Source organism: Quercus suber, unplaced genomic scaffold (genome assembly GCF_002906115.3).
Source record: "Quercus suber isolate HL8 unplaced genomic scaffold, Cork oak 2.0 scaffold_302, whole genome shotgun sequence".
NCBI lineage: Eukaryota > Viridiplantae > Streptophyta > Magnoliopsida > Fagales > Fagaceae > Quercus > Quercus suber.
This window is the reverse complement of record NW_027069758.1, coordinates 263,922-278,220: the sequence shown is the minus strand read 5'-3', so window position 1 is coordinate 278,220 and position 14,299 is coordinate 263,922. Positions and strand designations below refer to the sequence as shown.

Below are 14,299 nucleotides of genomic sequence, written 5' to 3'. Positions count from 1 at the left end.
GAATTTCCCCAGTATTGAATTGTTTTCTAGATAATGCCTAAGGATTATACAACTCCATTGGTAATGGATGATGGGGTCCATACCATAGGGATGGTAAAATCCGACCTGGCCTGCAAACACAACGCAAAGTTAGCAAGTTATGGATTGAGGCTTAACGGGTTTGTGTTATATCGGGTTGATACAATTGACTCGTTAATTAACAGGTGTGTTTGTGTCCAACCAATGTAATTTGTTTGACCTGTCTGACTCGTTTAATGAAATGTTATTTTACCAATATACCTTTCAAAACCATAAGTATAGAAACTTATTAGTTGTTGTGGTTTATTTTGTTTGACATATTGTGATTGATTATTTGTGATTTTGAGATATGTTTTAGTTTTGAATGATTCTTTGTGATATAGTTACTCATTAGTTATGAATTTTGTATTAAAAAAATCTATTTCTTTGGTTTTTCATAGTTCAGATCAATTGGGTTAATACTAAAATTTGTAATTTTTTTTGATTTACTTGATAAAATTTAATAAACAAGTCAACACAACTAACCCGTTTAATAAACATGTCGTGTTAGGGTTGAAAAGTCTTAAGTCGTTTAATAAATGTGTCAGGTTAATATTGAGATACATAGTCAAGTCTCATAAGTCAACTTGACATAAATTCAACACACAAACACGAATTACCACTCCTAGATGGGATGACTAAAACTTATATATATATATATATATATATATGTATGTATGTATGTATATATATATATATTAGCACCAATGAAACTTAACACCATTTATGTTGTTGGGCATAGTGAGATATTAGAGCATTCACATCAACTCGTCTAAAAGATTCTGTCTATTTTACACAAAACCTACTTTTTCTATTTTACACTATCACTTTTATAAAACACCTACATCAGTTTGTCTATTCTACACCTTCTTTTATTTAAATAATATTTTTCTCACATTTTTTTGTTATTATTCACAACTACCGTGGCCCCACCAACTTTGACACACACTATATCTAATCTCTATCTCTTTCTTTTTCTTTTTCTCTTTCTTCTTTTTGTCTTTTCCTTCTCCTTCTTTCTTCTTCTCCGTTTTTTCTTCAGCATTTTCGTCTTTCTTCTTCTTTCTTTTTCTTTTCCTTCTCCTTCTTTCTTCTTCTACATTTTCTTCTTGTTCTTTTGCAATTTCGGTCTAATTTGTTGCTCTTTCTCTATACCCATATCTCTGCCTCTATACCCATTTCTGAATCAACTCTCCCTCTCGGTCTAAATCCACTCCATCTCGGTCACAAGCTCCGATCCACACCATCTCGGTCACAAGCATCTTGGTCACAAGCACAAGCACCGATCTCCCTAGCTCCGATCAGGCAAGACCCATACCCACGAGCTCCGATCAAGCGAGACCCACGATCGTTCCAGTCAAGTACTGATCGTTTCGATAAGCACCGATCTGTCTCTTTGTTGTTTGTCTGTTTGGGTTTGTGTGTCTCTGTTTTTTTTTTTTTTTTTTTTTAAGCAAGTGTATTTCTGTGTTGATTTGTCTATGTGGATGTGATTGTGTGCATCTGAGGAAAAAGAAGAAGATGAGAAGTTAGTTTACTGAGTTTGTTGAGTCGGAGAAGAGAGAGAAAAAAAAGAGCGAACGAAAATCATTAAAATAATCTTTACACGAGTTATAGTAACCGTGTATATTTACACGGTTACTGTAGCTCGTGTAAAGATATATACATTTTTACACAATTTTAGAAGGATTGATGGAGAGCATTTTTAAGCCAAAATGTGTAAAATTTGCACTGTAGATCTATTTTAGAAGAGTTTAGCTGATCTGATGTGAATGCTTTTAAAATGGTTGAATGTATGTTGGAATTGTTAGGGTGAGATATGACTTCCTATTGGTTTGTCCACCCTTTGTGGAGTAATCTTAGTGTGCCCCCTTTACCCTTGGGTTAAAGGGCTCCCTACCCACTACAAGTGGGTAGCTATCTATAAAATTTGATTGAGAATATACATAATTACCAATTGTGCTATTTTCCCCCCAAAACTAATTTATGGCTAGGTTACTAGTCATGTTGCTCATTGCACCGTGACTTGCGTCCTTTCTAGCCATCACGATAGATGATAAATTTGAAATCAAATGCGTTTAAAGTATGTTTTAATAGTGACTTAGAATTAATCTCATCAATACACTTGGACCCCTTTATATATGTCTAAAGACTTGGTCTTGATTGCACAGGTTTGACAGTGGCTGTTTTGGGCGATTATATGCACAAGTGAGTATTTGAGTAGGGATTGAGAAGTGGCAGACTTGGAGGAGCATGAAAACTTTAAAATACTATTAAGTGTTGTTTATGCTTAGAGACTAAGAGCCTATTTCGATAGGCGTTTCGAGAGCCTAAAAATGCGTTTTTAAAACCAAAAATTCTGCTTCACAACAGAAACTCGACACAAATTTTTTTTTTTTTTTAAACCACTTGTTTTAAACCCAAAATACTGTTTTGCAATAGTTTATACAAATACCACCTAAATTAGATATTTTAAAAAGTATCGTTTGAGATTAACCTAAGCCTCTATTTTTATACCTTATTAATAAACTATTCACTTGCCAAAAAATAATAATATAATTCGACAATTAGCATACACAATAGACTTATTTCATGGATATTTGTTTCTGAATATTATATACTATATAATAAAAGTTGAGATTAGACGTTGTGGTTATTTCAAGTTGTTTCACCACATTGCATAAATTTTTTTAGATTTTTAGATTTAAAAAATATTTATAATTTTTCTTTTCCTATAATTTCTAAGTTGATAAAAATCTTAATTTGGTTACAATCTAAATTCTAGATATCAAAATTGTTTCCCTCTTTTCACGTATATATATATATATATATAGTTCATTTTTTATGGGATAGCTTTATAATTATCCTAACTGTGGGGGGAAAAAAGCCCAATCTAACATAGGGGGCCTAGAGCCCCATGTAAGGATTATTGTGCGTCCTAAGAGAAGGAGAGGCAAGGGCAAGGCCCATCTAGAGGAGGGACCTCCAGAGAGAAATGTTATTACAATTTGAAGAGGCCGCCTTCTGTCCGAAGAGGTTATACTCCTCTGACGCGAATAGTATGGATCAATTGAACGTATAAAAGGTCAAGATGATCTTCCGAGGACTCCTCCTGATCAAGAAAAGCTCTGAGTACACTTGGAGACGATAAGGATGAAGAAATATCTAAAAGGAAAGCTGCTACCACCGTATTTAATGCTCTGCAGCAACTTTTCTGGCCACATTTATGTGGAGAAGACTCCTGAACAGTGTATCCTTACCTACCGCCACTCACACAGAGCTAAAGGAGATGTTTGACATGACATATACTCAAGTGGACTTACGGATGAGGTACAAGTGGACGATGAAGATGAAGAGAAGGGAGGTTATATAAAGGAAAGAAGCTCCTGAGGAAAGGGGGCAGAAGAAAGAGGAGAAAAGAAAAAGGATAAGAGCTTTATTGTAACCCTAAGATCTGTATTCACCACATAATCAATAATATAGCTCTTCGGACACCCATTCTTTACGTGTAAATTCATGTTGGTTTGTGCTTGAGGGTTGTGATTAGTTGTTATTAATCCCATAATCAACCTAACTCTTTCACCCATACTCTACAAATTCATTATTTTGGGCTTGGGCCACAAATCCTAACCTTACACTAACAATATGAGATTGAAGGCATAAGTTTGAGTTTAAGTTAAACTCTATCAACTTAAAAATTGCAGTACTTTTTTTAAATAGAAACAACACAACCTAATTATTCTTATCAGTTTTTATTTTTATTTATTTTTATTGAATGTATATCAAATAATAGTGATTATTGTTCACAAGTAAAGGCCAAAAATGACCTACTACTGAAAGGTATAACTTCTCAATTCTCATCATACCTCAATGCTATATTTGCAATTATGGATGAAAACTTATTGCCAATATCTTAAATCTTAGTTTTTCTCAACCAAAAAATCCATTTATATTTTTTTTTGGTATCTCATTTTATATTAGTTACATAGCTATCTACCATCTTCCATTCAATTATTATATATATATATATGCCTTTAGTAATACATTAGTCTCACACAATATGCATTTATTATATAACTTAAAAATAAAATATTCATTTATTTTTACTATCTATTTTATAGTTTATATATAAATTTTGATTAAACTGTATATCGCACGTGCATTATATTAATTATTACTATAAAATAAAGTTACATTTTTTTATGGGAAAAAAAAATTTCATTTGATTTGTTATAAAATATTTTCAATTGTTTATTTCGTTATAAAATCTTTATTTTTTTTATTTTTTAAATTTTTTTAGAAGAGGGTAAGAAATAAAACCTTGCTTCAACTCTGAAATAAAACGCATAGTTTGTTTGTACTGTCCAAATTAATCCCGACCCATTTGGAGCCCCGAGACTGGGCATCATAGGCAGACCAGATCCTGGCCAGTGTTCGATTCTCAGCCTCAGCTGTCACAGTGGGAGAAGATATATATAAAGTAAAAAAAAAATAAAAAATTATATGTATATTTTTAAAAGTAGGTAAGAGAAAAAAAAAATTCTTGATTTTTATAATTTTCAATTTCTTTCTGCCAAATCTTTAAAGCTTTTCTTCGCCTGGGTTTTGTGCTGTGCTAATCATCAGGGTTCTAGCTAGGTCTCTGGTATAGCTATTGTCTGTAAGTTGTTTCTCTTTTTGGGCTTTCGGGTTTTGTACGTTTTGTGTTTGATAAAATGCCTATGAGAAACTGGTAGGAATTCTTGTTTTGTTTCTTTGAGGTATATGCTTGTTCATGCATGTTATGGTGTATGTCTGTGTGTATGCACAACCTGAGCTGTAAGCTGCCAATGGGATTTGATGGTGGGTATTGGGTATTTTTGATATGTGATAAAGTTTTGTTTTTGATAAATAATAAAATAGTTATCTTGATATATGATAGAGTTGTTTGGTGTTTATTGTGGACATTTGTTTTGAAACTTTAAGAATTTAGCAACATGGGTTTTTTTGATAGTGTGTGGTTGAGGCATTTGTTTGTTCCATTAGGTAAATTAAACTAGTTGAGGTTGGTGGTGCCATGATAATGATATATGCAATAATGCAAGTGTTTTAAGTAGTGTGCTAACATGTTTACGTTGGGTTCGTAGTTTCTTTTTTTTTTTTTTTTTTTTTTTTATTTTGAGCAAGGGAGGGGAGATTGGAACCCTGGATGTATATGTTGGAAACACCAAGAGGTGCCATTTGACCTATCATTGACCCCATTGGGTTTATATTAATTGCACAAGGAATATTGAGGGATCAGAAAGGATCCTTTTTGTCAGTGGAAGTGAAAATGAATTTCTCCAGGAAAGTTCTTGTATGCGATTCTTCTGGTTGAATGATCTTTCAGAAAATATTTGGAAAAATGTAGGAAAGCAGATTTTACCTAACATGTTTCTTTTGGCAGAATTTTGTTTTCAGTTTCTGCTGTCAAAAAGGTTTCAAATCTGTGCTTATGATCATCGATCTTTAGTTAAGGCATATTTGATGCTAAACACTGTCTCTTCGTATCCAGGAATGAAATGCCGACTTTTAATTTCAGTCTTTTATGGAAATAAAACTAAAATGTGAATTCCAAGGTCTTCTGCTGCATGCGCATTTACTAGTGGCTTTTATGTTTGATAGGTCTCTCATTCAAGCTGCTTTGTTAAGTTAATAGTAATGAGACGGCAAGGGCAGTATGCCGATTCAGGTGTCAATACATATGCTGGTGGTCAGATGCATCATATGTCCAGTCAGAGGATGGAAAACAAGCCTGTTCATTTCCAAGGGCGACTAGAGGCCTTCACTCCTGAGAGGGAGCATCCATATGGGAACTCGAAAGTGGAGGGACAATGGAGATGGGAAAGGGATGAGTCCAAAATGTCAAATTCAATAGCATCTCATATGTTCAATGAAGGCAAGTGGTAATTGTTTTCTCTGTGTGTGTGAGTGCATTCCCATATGTAATAATAAGGCTTCCTATGGGATAGATGGAAATTTTGCTTATTTATATGTCTACCATGAAGAGGACAGGAGTAAAAGTTTTTAATTACATTGAGATAAACTGTTAAATCTGATTTATTTTGTGGTTGATCTTTGTAGTCTTAGAGATCTGGGTTTTATCTTATTTAAGTCCTTGCCTGAGGCCAGTGTATAACTTATTGCCTTTGAATTTTCTGTTTTAACGGTTTATGTCAAGTTTTTTCTACCAAGAAGGGCATTGTGATGTTGACCCTATAAGCTTATAACATTTTTTACTTAATTGAGTAGTTTAAATACAGATGAAAGAGTACAATCGTATTTACATAAAAGGGAAAGAATGCATTTACATGTGCATCTCATACACACCTATGTTGCTATAGAGGACCTGAAACCATTTGATTCTATCTTTAAAATATGGATACAATTTTTTTTCCTTATTGGTAAGTTACACTCGCACCCAATGGGTTTTAAATCTAGGAACTCACCACCCACTCTTGTAAGAGGAGGAAGTGTCATTTGTACTAAAGCTCATTGACTTCAGAATATTGATGCCTTGCCAGTGAGCTCTAGCTCAATGGCATCTCCTTCCCTTAAAAGTTCAGGGTGGTGGGTGAGTTCATGGGTGCAAGACCCATGGGATGCCTATTCAACTTATTAATAAATAAAAAGATGCACTTGTATGAAAGTTTATCCTATCAATCTTCATGTATGCGTTCCTTATCTATATTGTATTCTTTGTGAGTAGGGAAATAAAAGTATGTTGGATACTTGTTTAAGGAGGTGAATCATGGTGTTTAAATTATAAATATAGCTGATTTATGCCAATGAGCTATAGCTTGACCAACACTTCCTTCTCCCATAATAATAGGATGAAGGTGAGGTCTTGGGTTCAATACCAATTGGTGTGTGTGTAACTTACCAATAAAACAAAGAAAGAAAAAAAACAAACATATCTGATTTCTGTTCAATTGATGTCTCTAATAAACTTCATACTCTTTAACTCTTGCAATCAATGTCACCTTGCATATTAGTTTTTTCATGCAGTCTTTGAGTAGTGTCTTAACTCTTAAGAGTTCTGATGCAAATGTGAAGCTGCTGTGGTCTTGTCTCCTTCCCCCTGTTGGCCCCTTCATAGCCATTTTCTTGTCTACCACATTACAGATTTACAGATGCTTTCCATGCATTTTAGTTCCATAGTTTTTTTTTTTTTTGATAAGTAGTTGGTATGATGTGATTTGATTAGACAACAAGAGGATACCATTATGCTAGGATTTTATTACTAGTGTATATGCTGATCCATAAAACAAAGTGTCCAATATCATATTTAGATAAAGGAGAAAAGAGAGGGTTTTTTTTTTTATTTTTTTATTTTTTTTATTTTTTTATTGTGGGGGGGGGGGGGTGGGGGTGGGAATGGGTGGAGGAAAAACAACTGGGTTTTCTTTAGTCATTCTTAGATTTTCTTTCTCCAGTTACAGATGAATTAGGAGGGCTGGGTAAGTGGGTAACTTTAACTTTTTCACCACTTAGTAATTCATGATTATACAAACCATTGTTTGCTTCACAAACCCAACATCTCACTTTTTCAAGATTTTGACGTGCCTTTCATTTTCTAAGTAAGTTTACTCTTTAGCACTTAGAGACTCATGCTTCTTGTAATGCAGGTCAAGGGGTTGAACCTCCAAGATCCTATTTGCAGGGTCAGAGGCCTGATCCCAAACTGGCTTTGGAGAAACAAAGCAACAATGATCACAGATCTCAAACACGTGAAGAAAATATGGATATTGGATATGAGGGCAATCCTTTGCCACAGACTTTTGAAGTTCTTGAGCAGAAATTCCACAATGACATTATGAAACTAGCCAAGGAACAGAATGATGCTGAGGATTCCGAAAATGCTAGACATAAAGGGGTCAGTACATATTTCAAAGTGCATTTTCTTTTTACCTATTGTGGTTGACTTATTCATTCATTTTGGGTAAAATTCACTTATGGTCTTTATAGTTTGGTGTTAGTTTCAATTTCTTTGCAGCAGTTGTGATTTTTTACAATAAAATCTTTTAATTATTTAGAGGGGAAGTTATAGATTAGCCCCTGTGGTTAACCCATATTTCAATTTACCTTGAATTCTCGGAAATGTTACTAAATCTCCCTGAGGTTTGGACTAAATTGAAGTCATGGGGTTTTAGTCAAACATAACAAATTTTACCCGTGGTTAAGCCATATTTCTTAATAACATAGCATATTCTGTCAACTTCAAGGGCCTACAAAGTCAAGCAATGGGGTTGGAGCCACTCAATCTTATCTCAAACATTAGGTGATTTGAGATGGATGTACCATCCCTACTCCCACCTGAATTAGCAATATAGTGATGCAATCACGGGTTGATTAAAGGACACTAAGTAATTTCTATATTTCTAATAAAGCTTTCTTTAATATTATCAAATTGAATAATAAAATAATTTTAAAAAAGAAAAAGAAAAAGAATATCTTAAGTCACATAATGTAAATATATAAGACTGAGTATTTACCAAAACAAAAACAAAAAAAAGTTTATATTTGATGATTACTATGATTTATTTTAAATTATGAAACTTCTTTAATTTCTTGAAACATTTGGTAATAAAGTTTTAATTGGGGTAGTTGATATAGGATAAATTATGGAGTCATGGAATTTGTTTATGCATGCATGTGGTGGGTGTAAGGTTAGGAGCATTTATGGACCTAGGATTTAGAGTTGAAGAAAGGGTCACAACTCAAAATTGATTAGAGTGATAAGACGGGGGGGAAAAGGGAAAGAATACTATATATTGAAGCAAACAAGTTCCAGGACAGCGAATATTAGGAATCAAAGGGTGGTTTTATGAGTTATTTGATGGCTATTTGGAGGAGAAAGAATGAGGGCTTTTTGGGTTTTGTAGGTAAGAGGAAGGGCTTGATTTGGGTTATAATGATGAAGAAAAGGGAGAAATTTATGGTGTTCAGTGGCTTCAGCCAATGGGTTCTAACTCCATTGATACTTCCTTCTTTCCTTAGAATGGACGGAGGGTAACGTTGTGGGTTCAAAACTCATTGAGGTCTAGTTATATGTGTTTGATGGTTAAAATAGGTTTTAATTTGGGTTTTTATTTAACTAACAAGTTATGGTCAATTCCATATTAAGGGGAAAAAGTGTAATTTCTGCAACCACTATGAATTAAAATGTATTTTGGTTGTTTATTTGAGTCTAAAATTTTCTAGGAGATAATTTTTTTTTTTTTTGATAAATAATTTTCTAGGTTTTATTTTAAGTTAGTCGTTTATTAGTTATTATTTTATTAGGTTTTTAGTTTATTAATCAAACTTTTTTACTTATATAAAAGAAATAAAAATATTAATTTTTTTTTTTAGTATTAAGGCACATTAGCCTTATTATTCATTTTCTTGTTCTTCTTCTCTCTCATGGTACTCTTCTTGAACACTTTAAATTTCTTTCCTTTCCTTCCTTACAAATCCTCCTAAACAATAACCCACCACAAGCACATGTAGACAAATTCTCTAATTTGTTCTACATCATTCTAGATATTAACTTTTTTCTAATAGGTCTAATTTTGACTAGTAAACTAAAACCTAATAAGGTAATAAAAGACTAACTTAGACTCAAAGGAAATAAACTTAAGATACTTAATAAAATATAACATTTTAAGTTGTCACCCTAGTTATAAGTTGATATAAAACATATGTCCTAATTTTATGGAATTTGAATTTTTTATTTTTACTTTTTAAACCTTTTTTATTCAATCTTTTATTTTGAGAATATGGTTTTCTTACTGTGTGTGTGGGGTTGTTAGTGGGATTAGATTGAACAGTTTAAAATTTACCTTCATGAACCCTTTTTTTTTTTTTTTTAATAAGTAATAAGACTTTTATTCAACAAGAAGAATGCAAACAGCCATTACAGGTGTTCATGATGGTGAACACAAAAAACAGCAAACAAAAACAACTAAAAACAGAATAAGAGAAGCAACTTAAGTGGCACTACTAAGGGTAGAAAAGAACTCCAAAGCAGAAGAACAGTTTGAATAACCCCAGCACTTAGCCCATTCAAAAAGAGTATTTCGGCTGAGCGCTTGTAACTGATCAAGCGTTCTCTCCAAACTCTCTAAAGAGTGCCGGTTTCTTTCCAACCAAACAACCCACATCAAACAACCAGGAACCATATTCCATACGTCGGAAGCATATTTTCTCAACCAATTACTCCAACAAGACACCAAACTCACCACAGAACTTGGCATAACCCATTGAATCCCAAAAGCTTGTAACATATGCACCCACAAAGCATAAGCTACCGGACAGTGAATGAGAAGATGGTCCACAGATTCTGCAGAACAGCAGCGCATACAGCACCTATTCACCAAAGGGAGGCCCTGGATATTATCCAAGGTAAGGATCCGGCCACGTGTTGCGATCCACAGGAAGAAAGCCACCCTCTTAGGCACCTTGACTTTCCAAATCCCCTTCCAAGGGAAGTAGGAAGGATCTGTACCCCTGATCTTATGATAAAAGGACCGAGTATCAAACTTACCATTCCTATTAAGACACCAATCAGGTCTATCCCACCCAAAACCTCGTGGGATCCGAGACTGAATGAGTTCTAGGAAAGAGAAGGCAGCCTCAAATTCCCTCTCATGAAAATTCCTATAAAATCTCACATTGCAACATCTACTACTCCCATCCTCCTGATGCTCCAACGAATCAGAAATACAGGCTTCCTTGTCACTAGAACACGCAAATAACTGAGGATAGAGCATTTTAAGAGTGAAATCCCCAACCCACCTATCATGCCAAAAATGAATACGGGAACCATCACCCACCACAAAAACTAAGTGTTTGGAAAACCTCGCCCAACCGACATTAATACCACGCTAAAGGCCACACTTGTGTGCCCTTCTACAATCTTTAGTATTCCACCCCCCTTGATCCTCGCCATATTTGGTGGCAATAACCCTCCGCCAAAGACTCCTTCTTGGCCAAACCTCCATAACCATTTCCCTAATAGAACTTGGTTAAAGTGACTTAACTTCCTAACCCCCAACCCACCCATCTCTAGAGGTGAACACACCTTCTCCCAAGCCACCAAAGAATGTTTAAAACACTCCTCCGAAGATCCCCACAAGAATTTCCTCTGAATACGCTCCAATATGTCCGCCACAGCTACAGGGATGGTAAACAAGGATAGATAGTATGTGGGAAGACTAGAGAGGATACTCTTCAAGAGAGTAATCCTACCACCCTTAGACAAATATAGACGTTTCCAACCAGCCAGCTTCTTCTCCATCTTCTCCAAAATGGGGTTCCAAATGGATGCAGTCTTGTACGAGGTGCCCAAAGGCATGCCCAAATATTTCATGGGCAGGCTACCCACCCTACAACTGAGAATATTAGCCAAAGCATCAATATTACCAACCTCCCCCACCGGGACAATCTCACTCTTCCCCACATTTACCTTTAATCCAGTACAGGCTTGGAAGCAAGACAAAGCCAATCTAATAGCCAACAACTGATCTCTAGAAGCATCATAGAATAGAATAGTATCGTTTGCAAATAGCAGATGAGATATGCGAACCCCGATAGAGTTCACTGGTCCCACATGAAAACCATGAAGCAAACCACTATCCTCGGTTTTCTTAAGGATTCGAGATAGAACTTCCATAACCAAGAGGAAAAGAAGAGGGGATAGCGGATCTCCTTGTCTCAACCCACGAGAGCTTTCAAAAAAACCTGCTGGGGAACCATTCACAAGAGCTGAGAAGCGAACAGTAGAAATGCAAGCCTTAATCCGCTCCCTCCACTTCAACCCAAAGCCCATCCTATTCAACAAATAAAGTAGGGCATCCCAGTTAACACGATCGTAAGCTTTTTCTATATCTAGCTTACAAACTACACCCGGGGAATGACTCTTCAATCTACTGTCCAGTCACTTATTTGCAATTAACACTGGGAATCATATATTGTTTAATCACTTTCAATTAGGTAATAGGGTCATTTTCAGAAGTATAGAAAAGTGGGAAAATTTGGTAAGAGTCTTTTGGGAAAATTTGAACACCATAATTGAACAAGTCATCACACATATATATGTACCTGAACTTGGGAAGAGACTTGACCTGGTCTGCATGCTGCCTCCTACCAACCAAGATGCTGGCAATCTTTGCAGGAGGTCTTCAAGCAAAGGTTGGAGGACAGGATGCTGGACTCAGCTCAGATTTACAAAGTCATATGAAATACGTAGTTCTGTTTCATTTCTAGCCAAATTTTTTAAAATTGAAGTAAGCATGTCAACACCACATTCATGGAATAGTTACCTAAATTTTAGTTTGAAACATTGTTTTAGTGTTACCAATCTGATACAAGTAAGGTATTCTGTATGTAGTGTGTAAAATGGAGAATTGACAATTTGGCCTCCAGTGACTCAATGTATTTTAAGTTTTGGGGAGTTTGTTATGCCCCTCACTACAAAATTGGGATGTCTATGGCCCATAGTTGTGAGCTTTGGGCTTATTGAAATAATAGGTGAGTTTTATTTAGTTTATCAGTTTAGTTGGGAGAGCCTTGTGGGGGGTGCTGTGGTGATGGAGAGTTGATTTTGCCAACTGCTTTCTTATATGATTTTTGGAGGTGTAAAGGACCAGATCACAGCAGGAAATGTAGCTTGGATTTCACAAATCTTGGATCCTTGGGAGGTGACATCTGAGCCATTGATGAGTTTAGAAAGTGGCTGTTGGATGGGAATTAGGAGTTAGGGAGGATCACATGGGGGTGATGTACCGATGTTGATTCATTACTGGGGTGAGCACTGAGCACCCTGTTTGATAGATAGCTTGATAAGAGTGGTAATAGTTATGAGTGGGCCATCCTTTTGCAATCTTTTTTATAGTACAATCCTATTTGCAATTTTTGGCTAGATTGGCTCTATTTTTATCTCTATTGAGGCAATGCCGAAATAGTACACAAGTATTGAAATATATTGTTCTTGTGGCCAAATCGAAGCGGCCACCATAAAAATATTTATAATATGGGTTATAGTCCTATTAGGAAACAGTATTTATCAAGTTTCCCTCTTTCTTGTTCAACTTCTTAACAGCCCACCATTAAGGAGGCAAGGGGTGTAGTGACCCAAAAGGAGGGTCTAGCAATCCATGGAATCCCATGTTGCTTAGAGAAGTACATGGGGATGTGCTTATAAGGAATGACTTCCTTTAAATGTGTAGAGGTCTTTTCCCCCATTGCTGTGTGCTTTGGGGGGAGAACAAAACTGTGAGGGGTATGGGCCCCAAAGCGGACGATATCTACACAGTTGGGGCGGGGTCGTTACAAGGGGTCTTGGTTGCATCCTTGCAGTTGAATTCAGCAAAAAATTTAACATGATGTTCTTGTTACCTAATTTTTCCAATATAGCTTATATCTTGCACAATGGTCTTTCATTTTTCAGAAAATAAACGCAATAAATGCTCAGTATGAGGAACAATTAGCAGCACTTCGAGCTCGGCATGCCAGTCGTAGGGATGAATTCCTACGGAGAGAATCGCAGGGACGGCAGCATCAGTACCAGCAAGCCATGATGGACCAGTACCCTAACAGTGGCATTGGCTCTGGTGATCCTCATGGTTACAGTGGAGTTGCAACCTCAGCTGCTGCAGGAGAAGCACATAGAGGCTACAATAGTGATAATTTTGATTCCAATAGAGAACGGGCTCGATTTCTTGGGGGTGCCAGGGATCATGGATTCGAGCCAAGAGGTTCATACCCTGGAGGTCGTGTTTATGATACTGGCTCACGCTACTACTAATTGAATTGCTTAGATCAGAATTGCCTGCTGGTTTCTTGTGTCAGGTGTATGCCGCACTGTTTAGGATGCTTGTTCTAACGTGTTACTGGTGTAATCTGTTTCTGTAGCGACTATTTCTTTCTTGTTTCTGTTGCTCTTATTTACGATATCAAGTTCTCTTTGTTTCAATCAATGGTATATGTCAGCATTGTGAAGCACATCAAAAGTCAATGACTTGTGTGTAGCATTTTCTTGAAATCGAATTGGTTGTTGTATATCTGGCTTGTTGATAAAAGCTATTGATTTGCAAAATAGATAGGTATATAGGTTTACCATCTAGTAGTTGGTAAGATGCTTTTGAAATGTATAATTCTTTGAAGGCTCCAAAATTTTATATAACGAAAGAGTTGGAGAAATGTCATAATAATGAAACTGACTCCTTAAGGGTGTTTTGCA

At 35.7% G+C, this 14,299-nt stretch overlaps 1 protein-coding gene across 4 annotated transcripts; it reads left to right on the top strand.

The window, feature by feature from the left end:
* Positions 1 to 1,108: 1,108 nt before the first annotated feature.
* Positions 1,109 to 14,299, top strand: LOC112040856 (uncharacterized). 4 transcript variants are annotated; one of them, XM_065782448.1, is made up of 4 exons: positions 1,109 to 1,418; positions 5,701 to 5,974; positions 7,704 to 7,951; positions 13,508 to 14,299. In XM_065782448.1, exons 2-4 carry the CDS (start codon positions 5,737 to 5,739, stop codon positions 13,862 to 13,864), a joined length of 843 nt encoding a protein of 280 aa, XP_065638520.1. In that variant the 5' UTR covers positions 1,109 to 1,418; positions 5,701 to 5,736; the 3' UTR covers positions 13,865 to 14,299. The 4 variants fall into 4 exon arrangements, with proteins under 4 accessions (XP_065638520.1, XP_065638518.1, XP_065638519.1 ...); XM_065782446.1 differs by lacking the exon at positions 1,109 to 1,418 and adding an exon at positions 4,396 to 4,580; XM_065782447.1 differs by lacking the exon at positions 1,109 to 1,418 and adding an exon at positions 4,587 to 4,695.

Coding starts and splice junctions, on each gene's coding strand:
- LOC112040856 (XM_065782448.1), top strand. CDS start 5,737: ATGAGACGGCAAGGGCAGTATGCCGATTCAGGTGTCAATACATATGCT. Junction 5,975..7,703: donor ATCTCATATGTTCAATGAAG/GCAAGTGGTAAT, acceptor CTTGTAATGCAG/GTCAAGGGGTTGAACCTCCA. Junction 7,952..13,507: donor AAAATGCTAGACATAAAGGG/GTCAGTACATAT, acceptor TTCATTTTTCAG/AAAATAAACGCAATAAATGC.